The sequence below is a fragment of the Agelaius phoeniceus genome, chromosome 1 (genome assembly GCF_051311805.1).
Source record: "Agelaius phoeniceus isolate bAgePho1 chromosome 1, bAgePho1.hap1, whole genome shotgun sequence".
Classification (NCBI taxonomy): domain Eukaryota; kingdom Metazoa; phylum Chordata; class Aves; order Passeriformes; family Icteridae; genus Agelaius; species Agelaius phoeniceus.
Genome location: NC_135265.1, coordinates 89,564,080 through 89,579,782, shown reverse-complemented (window position 1 = coordinate 89,579,782; position 15,703 = coordinate 89,564,080). Strand labels below are relative to the sequence as shown.

The following is a 15,703-nucleotide window of genomic DNA, read 5'->3' as shown; positions in this document are numbered from 1 at the left end:
GTGGTGGTGGTGGGGGTGCTCTGTGCTCAGCCAAGCACAGCAGCAGCTTCATGGAGGTTACAGCTGGGTCTGTGGGCAAACAGTGGGTTTGGAAACCATGCTTTGGTGTCTGAGCCTCTGTGCTGGGTCACAGGTGTCTTTTCTGGTCTCAGCTGTACTTCAAACCCAGCTGAGAGAACATCTTTTACACGGCTGTTTTCCAAGCAGTGGTCTGCAAACCAGCGAGAACCCATCACAAAAAAGTCACCAGCAAACCTAATAGAAACCACCCCTTCCCTCATCATTCTGCTCCCTCATACTTCCATGTGTACCGAGGAGGAAGCAAAAAAACTGGAGAAGTAACAAAACCAATGAACATTCAGTGCTCAGACCGTGTTTACTTGTAGTTTACAGGCAGTCCATGAATACCATCAAACCAGAATGGACATGATGGGCTTTCAATTTTCTTCCCCAGTGAAAAAAAACAAAACAACCAAACCAAAGAAAACCAAACAACAACCAAAAAACCTCCCAAAAAAACCAAAACAAACCTGCCCCCCCCCAAAAAAAACCAAAACAAAAACAAGAAACCAAAAAAAAAGAAAAAGAAAGGTTTTAATTTCTTAAAAATTTTTAATTTTTAATTTCTTCTTTTAATTTCTTAGACTGCCAAGAGGTCACTTGATTGAATTAGCTTAAGAAAACAGTGTCTGTCTGCTTTAGCCCTTGTCAGGGGAACCATGTGTTTTTGGGGCTGAGGACTGGGGCTTGCTGAGCTCAAGCCTGATTAGAGGCTATTGAGCCATCTGTCCTGTAATGTTCCACTGAGCACATGGGCTATGGATCTGCTTCCATCACAGTCAAGGGCAACTTCCCTACTGATGTAAGTAACAGCAGGGATGACCTGGTCTGCACATCTCCCTCAATTTAGACCATCATAATGGTGAGATTCATAAAGCAAAGCTGCACCCTCTGAGTACCACCGATGTAGCACACAGCATAGAAGTGTCCAATTTAACCATTGCACATGCTAAATAACAATAGGAGAAGAGCAGGGCAGTGTTCAGTTTCCTTTTAGTTTTGTTATGCAATGCAGTATCAAAGAAGCACAAGAAAATTAAAAGCAATACTTAGAGTGGAAGAACCCCAACTTCCTAAGGAAAACTAGAGATTATATTTAGCTAATGTTACTTATTTTACTAAGTGTTAAACAAACAAAGATAGCCATGATGTAATTTAGAATAGAAAAATAATTTCTGATAGCTTAGCTGAAATGTTGAATGGAACTAACAGTGCTAATAGAATTTTATTTTTGGTATTAATTTTCACCTATGAAACCTGGTTAAAGTGACTTTCCAAACTGATGTCCAAAGCATTTTCTTTAAGCATTTTCTTAAAGATTTTGTTTAGTCAGAGCACACAGAAATTCAAAGCACACAGAAGGTGTCTGCCTCTTACATTCTTTCTCACATCAACAAGGTTGCATTAGAAAAGTGAGAACACTTTTTTAACTGATAAAACTGAAGGTGACAAGAGCTATTAGATCTGAAAATAGGATGCTTTCAATTATTTATACAAACTGCTCAGCACCCTCTAGCAAACAGTTTCAATGCTTTTGAGTAATCATATACAGCCTTTGAAGGCAGTGGCAATTACAACACTGATAGAATGGGCTGCTACATATACATACACACAAATATTTCTCAAAGGACAGCACTGCAGTGTAAACTTACATATATGGAGTAAATTATTCTGAACTTTCAGTCATAGACCAGTTTCTGGCACATTGTTTTACATTTCAATTCAACTTTGGTCACTAAGGAAGCAGATTTCTTATTCTGATGACAACAAGTAACAGAAGCAGGCTCAAACATGATGAAAGCTACTACATCCAGATTATAAAAATCCAGATATACATCAGAACAAATCATTAGAGAATAGAAAGTAAAACTCTGAGACAAAAAAAAAATCAGAGACAGTTCATGACAAGGGCTGTCAGAAGCATTTTGGCATATGCTTGGGAGGTGTGTGGTCCTGTGCAGGAGCTTCCTTACACACCAGCAGATTGTGGTGGCACAGGTCATCACACCAACAATGCCAGCAGCACCTTGGGCACTCAGCCCCACCAGGACCTCCATGCCCAGCTTCCAGCTGCCCAAGGTGGGACACAGTCTGTGCCATCAGCCCACACCCTGTGACAGGGTGATGACCTCGATAGGGCTGATGGGGTGGGAGGGGGGACCTGCCTGCAGATGTTACACTGTGCAAGTAATTGGGTAATTGCTTAAAAAGAGACCTTGGCATCACCTTGGGGAAAAGATCTGGTTGGGTGGGGGTGCCTTGCTGCCAGAGGGGCTTTACATATGTTAATTCTGAGTAGAGAGATCTCTGCCTTCCTCTAAGCTGGGTTTATGGGGTCCATTTCCCCTTGAGTTAGGCAGAGCTTGCAGCATCTCACTCCTCCACCACTGCTCGAAGACTGGGGGCTACACAGATCCCCTTGTGACCCCTCCATGGTGTTTTCAGGGGATTTATCAGCTCTGTTCATCATTGTCTCTTCAGAGAAAGCTGCATTTCCCCTGCAATGGGTGATGGCAGAGCATTCCTGCTATGCCTCTGTCACACACTGCAGACCCATTTCAGACATTACTAAAAGACACAGAAGAACCAATTGCATGTTGGTTTTTAAAGGCAGATGAGATATACCCTGAATGATACAGCTTAAGGTGAAGGAGGAATCATCAGAACTTCTTTACATAAAAAAGAAACAGGAATGCTGTTCTTGTGTTATCAATCAGGCTGTTCCACACCATTGCTGGGAAGGTCTACACTTGCATGTCAATAGTTGCAGCCACCTCGGAATTCCATTGCTACTTGGTCCCAAGGGACTACAAGCAGTGGAAATTATGTGTGTGTAAATCCTTACTGCAAAAATCACTATTTGGTCCCAAAAAGTACGAAAACTATGAGAGAAAAATTACACTTTTCATTAGCAGAAATGTCCTGCTGTTTCATCATCTCTGAAAATTGACAAAACTGCTGATATTGGTAGTGAAGCTGCAAGTTAAGGAAAAAAACAAAACCCAACCACTACAATAAGTAGGGCTGCCCCACTCAATGAGCTCCTGATTTGGACACCTCTCAATCTGCAGAAGGGCACACCTTTCTTAATTACAGAAGTCAATGTTAAATCTTGGTAAAATACCAGGTCGTCACAATTTTGTGTAAAGTTTGCAATGCAGTGTTCTCCTGTCCTGCGAATGGTAAGCACACACGGTAGACAAAGCACATCAATACTATACCAGGCAAGAAACAGTAAAAGTTGAAAACTAACAGGCGCTGGCTGAGGCTGGGCCAGGACGGTGTGGTTTCCAGCTGAAGCCAAAATGGTGTCTGCTCTTACCTGGCCACCTGCAAAAATGATAGGTGCAGAGGCAGGTTTGGGACGGTAGGGGATGGTGGCACCTTTGGGTGGGGACTGCAGACAAAAACACAAAGTGGTCAAAATGTCAAACGAAGCAGAGCATGTAGTAAAAAGACGTCTCTTTTTATAAATATTGGTCACCTCAGGCAACAAGGCATGCAGGTAACCCAGCCCAGCCCACCCTGCCCTCCACCCCCTCAGACCAAAAGCACGCTAGAGGCCTCCTGTCTGGGCTTCAAGGGAGGAGCTGAGGACCTGAGTGCATGGCCAAAAGAGGGAATGGTGACACCTGTGGTTACATTACTGCCACTGTCAGATGAAGCTATGAAGCTTCATTAAGCATGTTAAGGCATTTCATGAAACAGAGGCACAATTTTGAAAATGGTCGATGGCTTGGAAATTATGGGCATTTTCAGCTAGGGCTAAAAGGCCCAGATTTTAATATAAATTTATTTTGTGTATCATTTAATCTAAGGGCTAAAAAACTGCCATCAAAATGAAACTTATGCTCTTATGGCAATGACCTGACCCTAAGGAAGCAAAAAATCCCCGCTGGTCCGAATTATTTCTATTTTAAACAAGATCTGGATATTTTCTGCCCTATTCTACATCAGAATAGAAAATGTGTTTCTTTCAGAATGACTGCAGCTCTGAGCTAGACCTGGTTGTTGTTCAACAGTGTCATGACAGCCTTTGCTAAACCTTGCTGCAAGAGGCTCTCAAACACCAGGAAAAGCTGAGTTTAACAGAGCCTCTGGAAATCCCTGGCACAGGAAGGGCAGGCAGCACCCCAGGGGAACTCATGGCAATTGACAATTATTAATAATGTGTTTGAGCATCTCCTGAGTGAGAAAGGATATGCAGGGTGCCCGCTTACCTCCAGCATCACCACGCAGATCTGCTTCACACACTGGATGATGGCGTCAGGAGTGCCGGATATGGTCACCGCGCGCTCCGTCGAGTTGGGGAGCATGTCCCCTGCCACCTGCACCTGGGCTCCTGTGGACTTGAGCAGAGACAGAGCAAAGACACTGTCACTGCCATGCAGGCAATGGCACCTCTCCAGTCTTTCACTAAGACAACAGAGGGGGTGCACCCCTAAACTTTTTGTCCTTTCTTTGCTGGATGTGCTGGAGCATGTTTGGTAATTCCTGGGCATGGATTTGGCTGTTCAAGCCAGCTTGCCAACACTACCACCCCAGGGAGGTTAGTCCTCAGTAGGTGAGAGCTGAACTTCAGGAGAAGCATTTTAACCCTCTCAAAGACTGACAGTTGCAATGCTGACTAAAAAGTGAAAAGGGTGACATGAAGTACTCTTCAATAATAAAAAATAAGAAGAAAAAAGCCCAATAATTGAAGAAGCTTGGCTAATCAAATGAGTCACTCTTTAATCTACTGATAAATGCCTCTTTAATCTACTGATGGCTGACTTGTGTCTCTCGTTGAAATTCAGGGCTTCCTTATGTTATATGGTACAGAAGCACTTCTAAATCATAATTAGTGTTGATTAAATTAACTTTTAGCTCATTAATGAAACCAAGAAAGTAATGAGCCACTTTTGGGTTTTTTTTTTGCACTGTTTTTTAAATTTGATCTTGGCACTAGTGTGTTTTAGTTTAAAAAGAAAAAAAGAGGCCCAAACAACCCTTGACATTATTACACAAACACGGAAGACCTTTTCAGCCAACAGAGATAAACCCAGGCATTTGATGTTGAATAAGCTCTTTAACATATTGCACAAAAGATCTATTCCTGACTGTTATTGCAGTATTTGGGCTTTAAAATACAAGTATTTTCAGTAACCATTGACTTTCTATCAGCCAGCAAGGAGTTAATTTGTTTTCCTGCTAGTTATCCACAACACATGCTATCCCTTCCAAAGACTGATTAATGTACTGATTTCATCTTCTGTTCACTAGTTCTGTTTACGGCCAAAGTATCAATTCCATGCCCCATAACAGACTTTGGAATTTCACCATAATTTGATCAATCCCTCATGCTTTTACTTTCTTTTTTTTTCATAATATTATCTCAAAAATAGTACTGCAACCCTACTGTTTCTGGGTGCATGACTGAACACAAAAGACCCCTCCTTTTGCAACTGTTAAGTGTGTTATGTGATGATGAAATTAGATCACATCTTGGGCTGGATACTCCTTGATTTCCCCCTCTTTCCTAGTATTTGCTTTTTAATGTACATTCCTGGGTATCTGTACATCCAGTGCAAAAGACTGCCAAGTACCAGAGGCATTTCTGCATTTACTCCCGGTGCTAATATTGTTTATTCTCTGACTTTGGTCATTTATCAATAGCAAAAAACAAGTAATAATTTGTACATTATCCTTATGCTTAGGAAGATGTGCAGTGTGACTTCTTGCTACATTAACCTTATCAAAACACCTATTTGGCCAAAAACTATCCTTTTACTTCCTTATACCAGACTACAGGCAATTGCTTCTGAAACTGTGCTCACCAGGATAATCACTTCAGTCACTTAATTTAGCCAATAGACCAATCTCACCTTTAAAAACCTGTGTCCTGGGCACATTCCCACAGTCCTCTGAGTGATGTTACCAACATAACTTAATATTTTTAATATAAAATCCAAAGTATAGACAGCTGTAAAACCTAGAGCTAAGCAATCACTAGCACACAGTTCACACTCATGCCTGCTTCTATTTTAACACAACTAAGAAATCAACTTAAAAGCTCCTTAAAACCTACTGTCTTGGATCCACATTTTAGATTAAAAAAAACAGTTTCAACTCTGTAGAGCCTGTCAAAAGCCTTTTGTTTTGACACAGGCAAATTAGAAAATTGATCAACATGTTATCTTAGTATTCAACACTTCACCCCATGTTGGGATGAATTCAAATTTAGAAGGAATATTGTCACTTCCTCCAGAATAACAATCAATTTTTCTAAAATGTCCTATTCAGATTTTCTCTATATATCTGAGCATGTACCTGATTTTCTTGTATGAGTGATTACAAACATCAGATCTTTGGCTTGGCATGTGCTACATTGTTAACAGTCATGAATGTTAGAGTTAAAACAGGCACGGTATGGTACTTTTTGCATTTTTTGGTTAGACAAAAAAGTGGCTCCCAGCACACTCAATGAGTACCTCTAGCTAAAGTCTGGACTAAAAATAAATTTTGCATGTGTTTGGAATGCATCAAATCAGGTCACCTGTGGCCCAGTGACATTAAGGAGAAACAGAGAAGGAGCATGGAAATCACACTTTTCTAGAAAGTAGATCTACTAGCCTGGAATCCCCAGTGCTGCATGGGCTTTTCTCTGACTGTAGGGGTGGTAACTAATTTGGAAATGGCTGCAGCTCTTTGACTTGGGATCCCTGGAGTATTGCTGGGCAGGGATCTGTGCTGGAAAAGAAACTTAAAGAGCCATTTGTCACTTTGCTTTGCTTAATTGTGCATGAAAGACTTTATACACTGTAAAGATGTTTCTCTATTTCACACGTGGTCTTTAGTGCCAAGAAAAGTACAAGTGCAGCTGTGCTGGACCCCCTGCTTCTCTCAGACCAAGACTTTTCCAGGTTTTTCAGTCGACACATGCTCATGTTGGTGTGATCAGCAAAGTACGGTGGGTCACGCTGGCAGGGCACACTGCAGTAGGATGCTGAGCTAGCCAGTGTCCCCAGCACACATCCCAAGACTTACCTCCCTGATTTCTTTGATTTTGGAACCTCCTTTTCCTATGAGGGATCCACACTGACTTGCTGGGACGACAAGCCGCAGTGTTACGGGCGGTTTGCTTGTCACCGAGCTGTTTGTCATCGAAGCGTTGATGTCCTGTAATCACAGTGTCAGTGAGCATTAGCAGGGGATTTGTCACTCCTGGTGAGCACTGAAGGACTCACAGCAAATGCCCAGGCTGTCTGTGCAGACCTGGGGAGCGTGCAACCAGCTGTGGCTGGCTTTTGTGGTAAGGAAAGCCCACCACAACAGCTCTGCCGGTGATACACTGTAAGCATGAAGCTGCCTTTGCCAGAGGAACCCTTCGGATCTCTGGCATTGCAAGATTCATGCTGTGGGACCACAGGGCAGGACTAGGAGAAGGAGGTGGTGTCTGCCACTAAACCAGTGAAAATAGGTGGAAAAGGCAAAGAGGCTTTTGGATTCACAGGCTTCCAAAACCTGTTTTGGTCTCTTTTCCACCACCTCGGTTAGAAAATTTATACTGTGTAATACATCTCTACGTTTCATGTCTCTTCCCAGACTGGATTCAAAGGAAAATGGTTAAAAAAAGGAATGACAAAGAACATGAATAATCTGAAGCAGAGAAAATCAGATGATTTTGATAATTCTTCTGCCACCTTCTAGATTTAATTCCTCTTTTGTAGCAGGTCCATAAATATTTGTATCACTACACAATTTCTAAAATATTTTCCATCATGGTTATGTAACCAAAGTACAAAAAGCTCAGCAGAACAGTAATTGCCTGTGTCCAGGTAATGAAACACACCCATGTATCCCAATGTCCAATGAGACTACATTACACATTCCCATAAGCACTTCATCTTGTTGCAAGGTTTAAATTGTTTCAAATATATTTTGTTTGTTCAAAATCTTGTAGGCAAGGCAAAACAATCCCTCTAAAGACTTCATTACAGAGAAAAAGATAAATTTTATCTTTCCACTGATAGTGGGAAGCTTTGAGGGGACTTAGGATGAAAAAATAAAAAGCCACAAGCTGCACTGCAGCTGCCCAACAACTCATGAGAATTTCAGAGAGTTTTGGTAACACTAGCTGTGAGCTGAGAAGGCTCATCTGTGAGGTGGTATGGCACAGCTATTATACTCTCCACAGGAATGTTACCAAAGATTAGGACAGGGATGAGAAAACATGCATTTCCTATGAAGTCACTTATGATGCAACGAGAGCTCCGTCAGACAGAACTGATGTGATTTCCTATGCTTATAAAGACTATCACTTTAACAAAAAACAAAAAAACAAAACCCCCAACCAATCAATCAATCAATCAATCAACCAACCAACCAACCAACCAACAAAAACTGCCAATATTGTGCAATCAGGACTCCAAATATAAAAAAAACAATCTACAACTCAGCACTTCAAGCAACTCTGCACATCTCACTGAACGAGTGTGGGAGCCTGGTGACACCAGCACTGATTCCTATGGTGTGTCCCCAGTTTTGATGGCAGCATTCTCTCATCCAAGAAAAGGCTTGGTATCACCTTAATTAGCTTAAAAGAGAAGAAAATAAAATCTTGAATGGAACAAGGCATTGCTGCATGTGACAAGACAGCTACTAAATCTACTAAAATCCTCTACCAATCTACCAAATCCTCTGCCAGCCAGTAGTAACTCATATTCTGTTTAGTGGCTGTGTCAGTGAGAGACTGCAATCCAAAATAAAGCCAGAGGGACAACAGAATTTTGCAGTACCCATGTATCTGAGATAAAGTTATGTCAATTTTTCAGCTGGAAGATGCCATCTCGCTGTGTCATGTTTGTGTCAGGTGGAGGCACATGTAGGTGAATAATCCTCATCAGCCACACAGCACAACATTTAATCATGTCTCCTACTTCCATATCATATTCAGCCTGGCCCAAAGCCTTCACTGAAATTTCTGCCTTCAAAAGCACTTTGCAGGAACTGGAAGCCACTGTTCTCTTTATTTTATCCTCACTATTTAAGAAAAGCATCATCTAAACATGGGGGCCCAGCAGTATGGAGTGCATACAGGAATTATTCCAGCTTAGAAACATGACAAAGGAGAAATAAGCAGAAAAAAATCCCCCTCAGAATTGCAGGCTTCCTAGTACGGATGGCTCAGGACTTTCCCACAGAACAGTCATCTTTCAAGCTGGGAGATTCCTATTTATTTAAGTTCTAATTTTTTGTGACATTACATCCATTTCTTCAGGGCTCTGGCAGACACTACAGCTGGACCTTGCATGGCTTTCTCCCTGCTTGGTGGGCTGCTCCTCAGCCAAGACAGGCTAAGTGGGAGCCTGGAAGTGCTGAAGAGCCAGCAGAAGCTCTTGGAATTCCCAGGTCATAGCACATACGGCTTCCCAAGACAAACTGACCTGGCAGCTGAGAATTCTACCAAACCTCCACGGAAAAAAAAAATATACCAAAATCCTTCTTTTCTGGTTTCAAAGGAAATGTTAAACTGTCCAATTTCCACAGCAAGGAGGATTCTGTGAGGCGGCTCCTCCCTTGGAAATTACCACCACAGAACTGATCACAATTATACTGGCAAGAATTTATGTTTGTCAGAAAGCTATCACCCTAACTGCTTTTATCACATTCCTTTTCTCTTTTTCTTCCTAGAGCCGAACAAGGGCTTCATAGATGTTTACAGAGGAACAAGGATTCCAAAATTCCTTTTCTTACTCATCTGGAGAAGGTCTGACTACTGAGCTGTGCCTGCTGGTTATTCCAGTGCTTAAGTACCATGTGCTTTCAGAGGATTATGCAGATTTACAAGCAAAGCCAGAGCTGCCCCACTCACCAGTGAAGTTACAACTGCCTTTCTTGGGTCTCAGTCCAAAAATGACTGCACTAAAATGTTCCCTCTTGCAATTCCAGTGGTCTGCCAGGGTTGGTGTAATTTTCTAACAACCCTCTTTGTCCCCTGCAGTGAACACTTTAGGTATTCATGTAAATACCTACTTAACTTGTAAATTCATCATAAGACTGCTAGAAAAGCAACTTTCATTAGGAAGGTTGTCAAAGCAGAGTTATATAAGGCTACAGAACAACCACAAGACAAACCCAACCTTTCTCATTTTTTTATCTCTCTGACATATTTTAAAATTTTTACTAACATTACAAAAGCATTCCAGGACCTCCTGCACCTGCTTATCTCTAGGTATACAGCTGTAGGGTGGAAATTAAGGGTTCAAGGTCTTTATGTGGGCATGCAAGACAAATACCAAAATAATCCCTCAAAGCAGCAGTCTCACACATACATCTTTTTTCTTCTGTTTCAACATAGCTGCAATAACCAGAGCTGGACTGAATATTTTAAATGGCTGAAGAAATCTCCAGCAAAAAGATATGCATGAAAAATAGCACTTGGTAGCTAGCTAATTTGTAATTTTTGAAACAGCATTTTATTTTGCCTGCAGAGCGTTACAGTTACCTCATTTTACTGGCAGGAAGATTTATAGGGAACCTAACTGATTATATATATATATATCATGTATTATATATACAATATGTACTATATATACATGTTTCTTTACTGCTGTTCTTTTAAATATACCACAAACCTATTATGTTAAAACTAAATACAGATATTTCAGAGCCGTACTTGATCTGCAGAGATTGCCAATACTCCTTTGCTAATGCTCATTTGAAGAGCCCAGGCTACCCTCTAAAACTAGCAAGTGCAAAAAAATGCAAAATCCAGCCAGATGCCTGAATTTCAGCTTTCTTTGCCTATTGCTACCTACAGCACTTTCAAAGACTATGTCGTGTTGGGTGGTGGGCTGGGGATCTGATGCCATGCAGTGTTTGATGTTTGTATGAAACATGCAGCATTATTTCCACTGGGTACTCATTTTGGTGGGAACTGGCAGGGATTATCTCTGCTAATGATTCTCTCAGCATTTTACAGGATGAGGAACATGTTTTTCCTGTAGAGAGCAGAGACACTGCTCTCTCCAGGATTCTCTGGACTGGAGGGTATGGCGCTGTGCACCAAGCTACCTCTTAAACTAGAGGAAACAGGAATTGGTCCATGATGGGTAGGAGATGAAGAGGAGAAAGAGATGACAATAGGAAGTTTTTAAATTGGGTTAGATAGAATTACTTGCGGTTCTGCAGGCTTAAACCTTAAAATCATTACTATTTCATTAATAACTGGCAAAAACCTCCCCAAGCACTCTTATAAAATGTGCCATGCCACAAAAGTAAGACATTTTATCAACATACTGAAAGTTTGGAATATCACGCAGGAAGATCTGAAAACCCATGAAGGACTGAAGAAATACAAATGGGATTAACACCTGCAGTATTAAAAAAAGTCATTTGTCTGGAGCCTGACAGGAATGTTTGCCAAGACTGAAGAGGTGGAAACTCCTCAGCAGGAGCTGGGGACACCCACCAGGCAAAGCACGAGTGTGAGCAAAGAATTAAACTAATAGGAGGTGAACCATTTCCAGCAGTGGCAGGGATATGACAGCACGATAAGTAGGACAGGGGACTGTTAATGCTGTTAAATAAGCCTTTGTGGAACTTCATTTGCAACCTGTCCACAATTAACACAGACATTCAAGATAAAATGTAACTGGAAAAAGGTGGAAAGGGACTACTAGAATCATGAGATGGGTGGGGAATGCATCCTCTGAAAGACTGTGCTTGGATCATTCTCTCTGGCAAAAGCAAAGGTGTGTGGGGATAAAATCAGTTTCTAAATACATATCTAGAAAGGGAAACCTCAGGGATGGAAAGGCAAGAATTATCTAAAGTAATGGCCAGTGCTGGCATAGAAACAAAGCTGCACGAACCGTTCATGAATAAAGTCAGGTGAGGAGCAAAAAGAAGGTGTCTAATTATCAGAGACCTGAAACTGTGGACCCAGTATCAGGAAATAGTAAAAATCTAACTAGCTTTTGATCATGCTGTGAAGTTACAAGTCCAAGCCATATAGTTGATTCTAGAAGATAACTGCATCTGGTGATTTATGAGCTCTCTTCTAGTTGTGTTGCTCTAAATTTGAACATTTGCTGTGCCTAAATAAAGGCACATGTTGACAATTCTCATCAATTCCACCATCTCCCTGTGCTATGGGGAGATGTGGAGACTAACCTTGCTGACTTGGAGAAATGAGAACTCTTAAGAAAGGGATTAACATCCCTCTAGTTTAATCCATTCTGGCGAGACCCTGCCCTTTGCTTCAGCTGCAGGTGACTCAGTCTACCTGTCTGCAAGCTCCTCCATTAGGAGAAGGTGAACTGCTTCCTGCAGGGGCATCTGCCTCTCCAGAGAGGACAGGAGGGCTGCCTGGACTAGACATATGATTTTCAAAAGCAGAGGGAGTTCAATCCTCTCCAAAGTCACCAGGGTTCATGTTCTGTACTCTGCTGCCTTTTCTGTGAGGTTCTCTTTTAAAATAATGACCATATCTAATTGTAGCTGGTCCATGAAACTGAAGGAAATCTCAGCAATTTAGATACATATCTGCACAGAACACTTACATTCACATAGAGTGAATTGAACTCCTGCATTACTTACTCTGAGTGCCTTTAATTGGTTTTAAAGGACAAGCCTTAAATGTGGTAATTGGTAATCATATAGCTTGTTTTTAAAATAAAAAAAATTCTAGTTAAATGAGTTATATATTCATTTTGACATATATAACATTTACATCAATACCAACTGGATTCATACAAACAGAGTTAAAAGTTAGGTAATTATTCTTTTCAAATCAAACCCACAGTGGGAATAGAATTTTTCCAAGACATTTTTCCTACCATTAGCACACATTACTAGAAGCAATTGCTTTTCCCTGAAGCCTCCAAAAAGCAAAAGAAATGATCAAACATTTCGTAAATTGACCCATTATTTTTCTTCAGCATTGCTGCCAAAAGCATTTATAAAAATATAACCACTTTCATTGCTATTAAATAGAACATTAAACAAATCCTATTTAACATTAAAGCAAACATGAGAAAATTCAAACAGTGTTTGCATTTCAACTTGAAGAGAGAAAAAAAAATTATTTGCTTACCTCTTCAAATTTTAGTGCAATCATAGAAAAAGCTTTAAAAATTGCATCTGTTGGGCCTGTTATTGTCACAATTCTCTCTGGACAAGTGCCTTCTGAAATATTGATTCGAGCACCACTCTGTCAAAAGGAACAAATATTTTTCAAAGTTATACTTCCCAGGGAACAAACAAAGTAGGATTAGGAATATAGTTTGGGAAAGAATACCTTGAGGCATCTAATTCCCTCCCCTGCAACTGCAGCCCCAACATCATATAATTTCAGCATAAACTGATCACATTCCAAAATTCACGTAGCTGCGGGAAGCCGGATTCTGTCTGGGTAAATACTTCTGCAGCCTTCTTTGCAGCATGCAAATAGCACCTCTGTAACTCAAAGTTGCAAATAATTGCATAATCAAGTTTTTTTTTTCCTTCCTTCTTGCAGGATTAACCTTAAGTAGGACTGGAGCTGGAGAATTTAAGAGAAGGTAGCTGTCTCCAGGGAGGACCAGCATTTCCCAGGAGCAATGCACCTCTCTGGTTTGGAGCCCCAAAGGTGGGGCTTGGCTTCTCTGCCTCTCTGCTGGGACCCTGCTTTGCACCATTGAGAAGGCTCCTTGTAGATGTCCCTCATGTGAAGGCAGCAGCCAGTATGCACTGAGCATCCCTTTAAAGAACTAGTGGTAGAACAGGAAACATCAACAGTACTGTGTCCATAGGGCAAGGAGCCTGTTGGATGGAGTTAGAAAACCTGAAGTGACTTAGAGAAGCCAGGCTGCTCTCAAGTATACTCAGTTCTCTATGTCACTGTGGCAGTGCAGAGAAAATGTCTCAACCAGGAGGTTTTATATATTTAGAAATTTATATACAAATTTAATATATATTTAAGAGGATCTTTAGTGTAGATAATGATCAAATCCGCCTCAGGTAAGAGCCACCCTACGCATGCTCTGAGATTTCAGTCTTGGAAATGTGTTAATGCAGCCTAACAAGACTCTGGAGCCTCAACTCACCCACAGGCACTGACCTTCTTGGGGATCAGGGCCTGAAGCAAATGTGAGACAAGCTGGGTTAGTTTGGCCCTTTGCCTGCAGGGTCACCTCACAGCTGCCGATGTGTTGTGTCCAGCCCTTAACCACCCCATGCTGCTGCTCTACTGCAAGAGACTGTGCTTCCCCATATGACAGCACCCTCACACAGTATGAAAAAAACCCAAGGCTCAACACTACTGATAGAAAAATTTTCCTGCCACAGACCTGAGCACAGAACTAAGAGTTCTGTACTTTTCTGTAGACCTGAAGTTGTCTCTGACATTTCCTCAATGACAGAATTGTCTCTGACATTTCCCCAAAGACAAAGCTACATTTCACACCATAATGATGGCGTGCACGCTGCCACATCTGCCAGGGAAGTCAAAATAAAAGCTGCATTTTGCTTTTAAAGAAGTACTGAAAAAGGTAGTAATCTAAAGAGTGACCAAGTTTTCATCACATGGAGATACAGCCTCTTAGTCCAGTGCTGATATAAAGATGCACACAATTCCATTATTTAAAAAAATAACAAAAATAATAAAGTGTCTTCTGACCACATATACATGACAGTAGGGGTGCAGGATTAGAAGAACATTTGATATTTATCTTGAAAGACCGACCAAGCATCAAAGGTATTCTCTAAGATGTTTTACTCAGAAGTCAGGAGCACTCTCCAATGATGGCTTCCCTTCTGTACATACAACTTATGTGCAAAGATACCTGCTCATGATCATAATTAATAATTACACTAAAATGTGCTTAATTAAGTTTACCTAGTACACTGGAAAAATTTTTATCTTTCTTTTCTTTAAGTCTTAGCAAACGTGTGAAAATATGGGTGAAAACATGTAATCAAAAAAGGAGTTCAGAACTCAGTCAGCCTGACAATGAAATCCCTATTGAGTATATTTAAAGATGGATGTCTGCAATTTTCTTTACTAAAATACTTTGACATTTCCCTGCCACAGACCTTCTATCAGAGTAGGAAACAACGAAGCAGCTGACACAGTAATGTACTGCAGCTTTACTAGAGCCAAACTGACTTTCCTTGAGGCATCCTCTATACACTGCACTCCTAAAGTTTAAACGTAGGATTTCTCTTCTGACTTATACTTTCAGCAGTTGCTTCAAAGCAGAAAAATTACATGGATCTCCAGGTAGGATGTGCTGCCTTGCAGGACCAGTGTGGGTCTGCAGCCTCCACCTGAGCTGCACACTCCTCTGAAGATAGCACAGCTTGCTCTGTGGCAGGGAAAGAAGCCTGCAGACACTGGGGAGGTTGAGATTTATGCAGTGCCCTGTTTTAATCCTACTTGTCTTTAGCCTTTTCAAAGGATTGCAATGGCAGGTGTGCAGGCCTACCCTGCCCACATCCTACTCACAGCTGCAAAATGAGGAAAAGCTAAAGCTTTGCCAAGACATGGCAGAGAGATGCTCTGGCTTATACACGTCTGGCTCCAGCTCTGCTGAAGCTTGTATCTACCCTCAAACTTGACGTGCATCAGTCTAACACTTGGTTTCAGATTTTTGGAAACTCTACCAAGAGGCCAAGCCAT

The 15,703-nt window shown here is 41.3% G+C and overlaps 1 protein-coding gene across 17 annotated transcripts in view; it reads right to left on the bottom strand.

Moving 5' to 3' along the window:
* LOC129118663 (poly(rC)-binding protein 3-like) overlaps positions 1-15,703 on the bottom strand; it is a 501,082-nt gene that overhangs the window by 32,329 nt on the left and 453,050 nt on the right. For all 17 annotated transcript variants that reach the window (XM_077182897.1, XM_077182918.1, XM_077182910.1 and 14 more), the window contains 4 exons: positions 13,139-13,255; positions 7,087-7,218; positions 4,281-4,409; positions 3,314-3,457 (listed from right to left, as the gene is read on the bottom strand). In XM_077182897.1, coding sequence (XP_077039012.1) covers positions 3,314-3,457; positions 4,281-4,409; positions 7,087-7,218; positions 13,139-13,255 — 522 coding nt within the window. The remainder of the gene's footprint in view (positions 1-3,313; positions 3,458-4,280; positions 4,410-7,086; positions 7,219-13,138; positions 13,256-15,703) is intronic.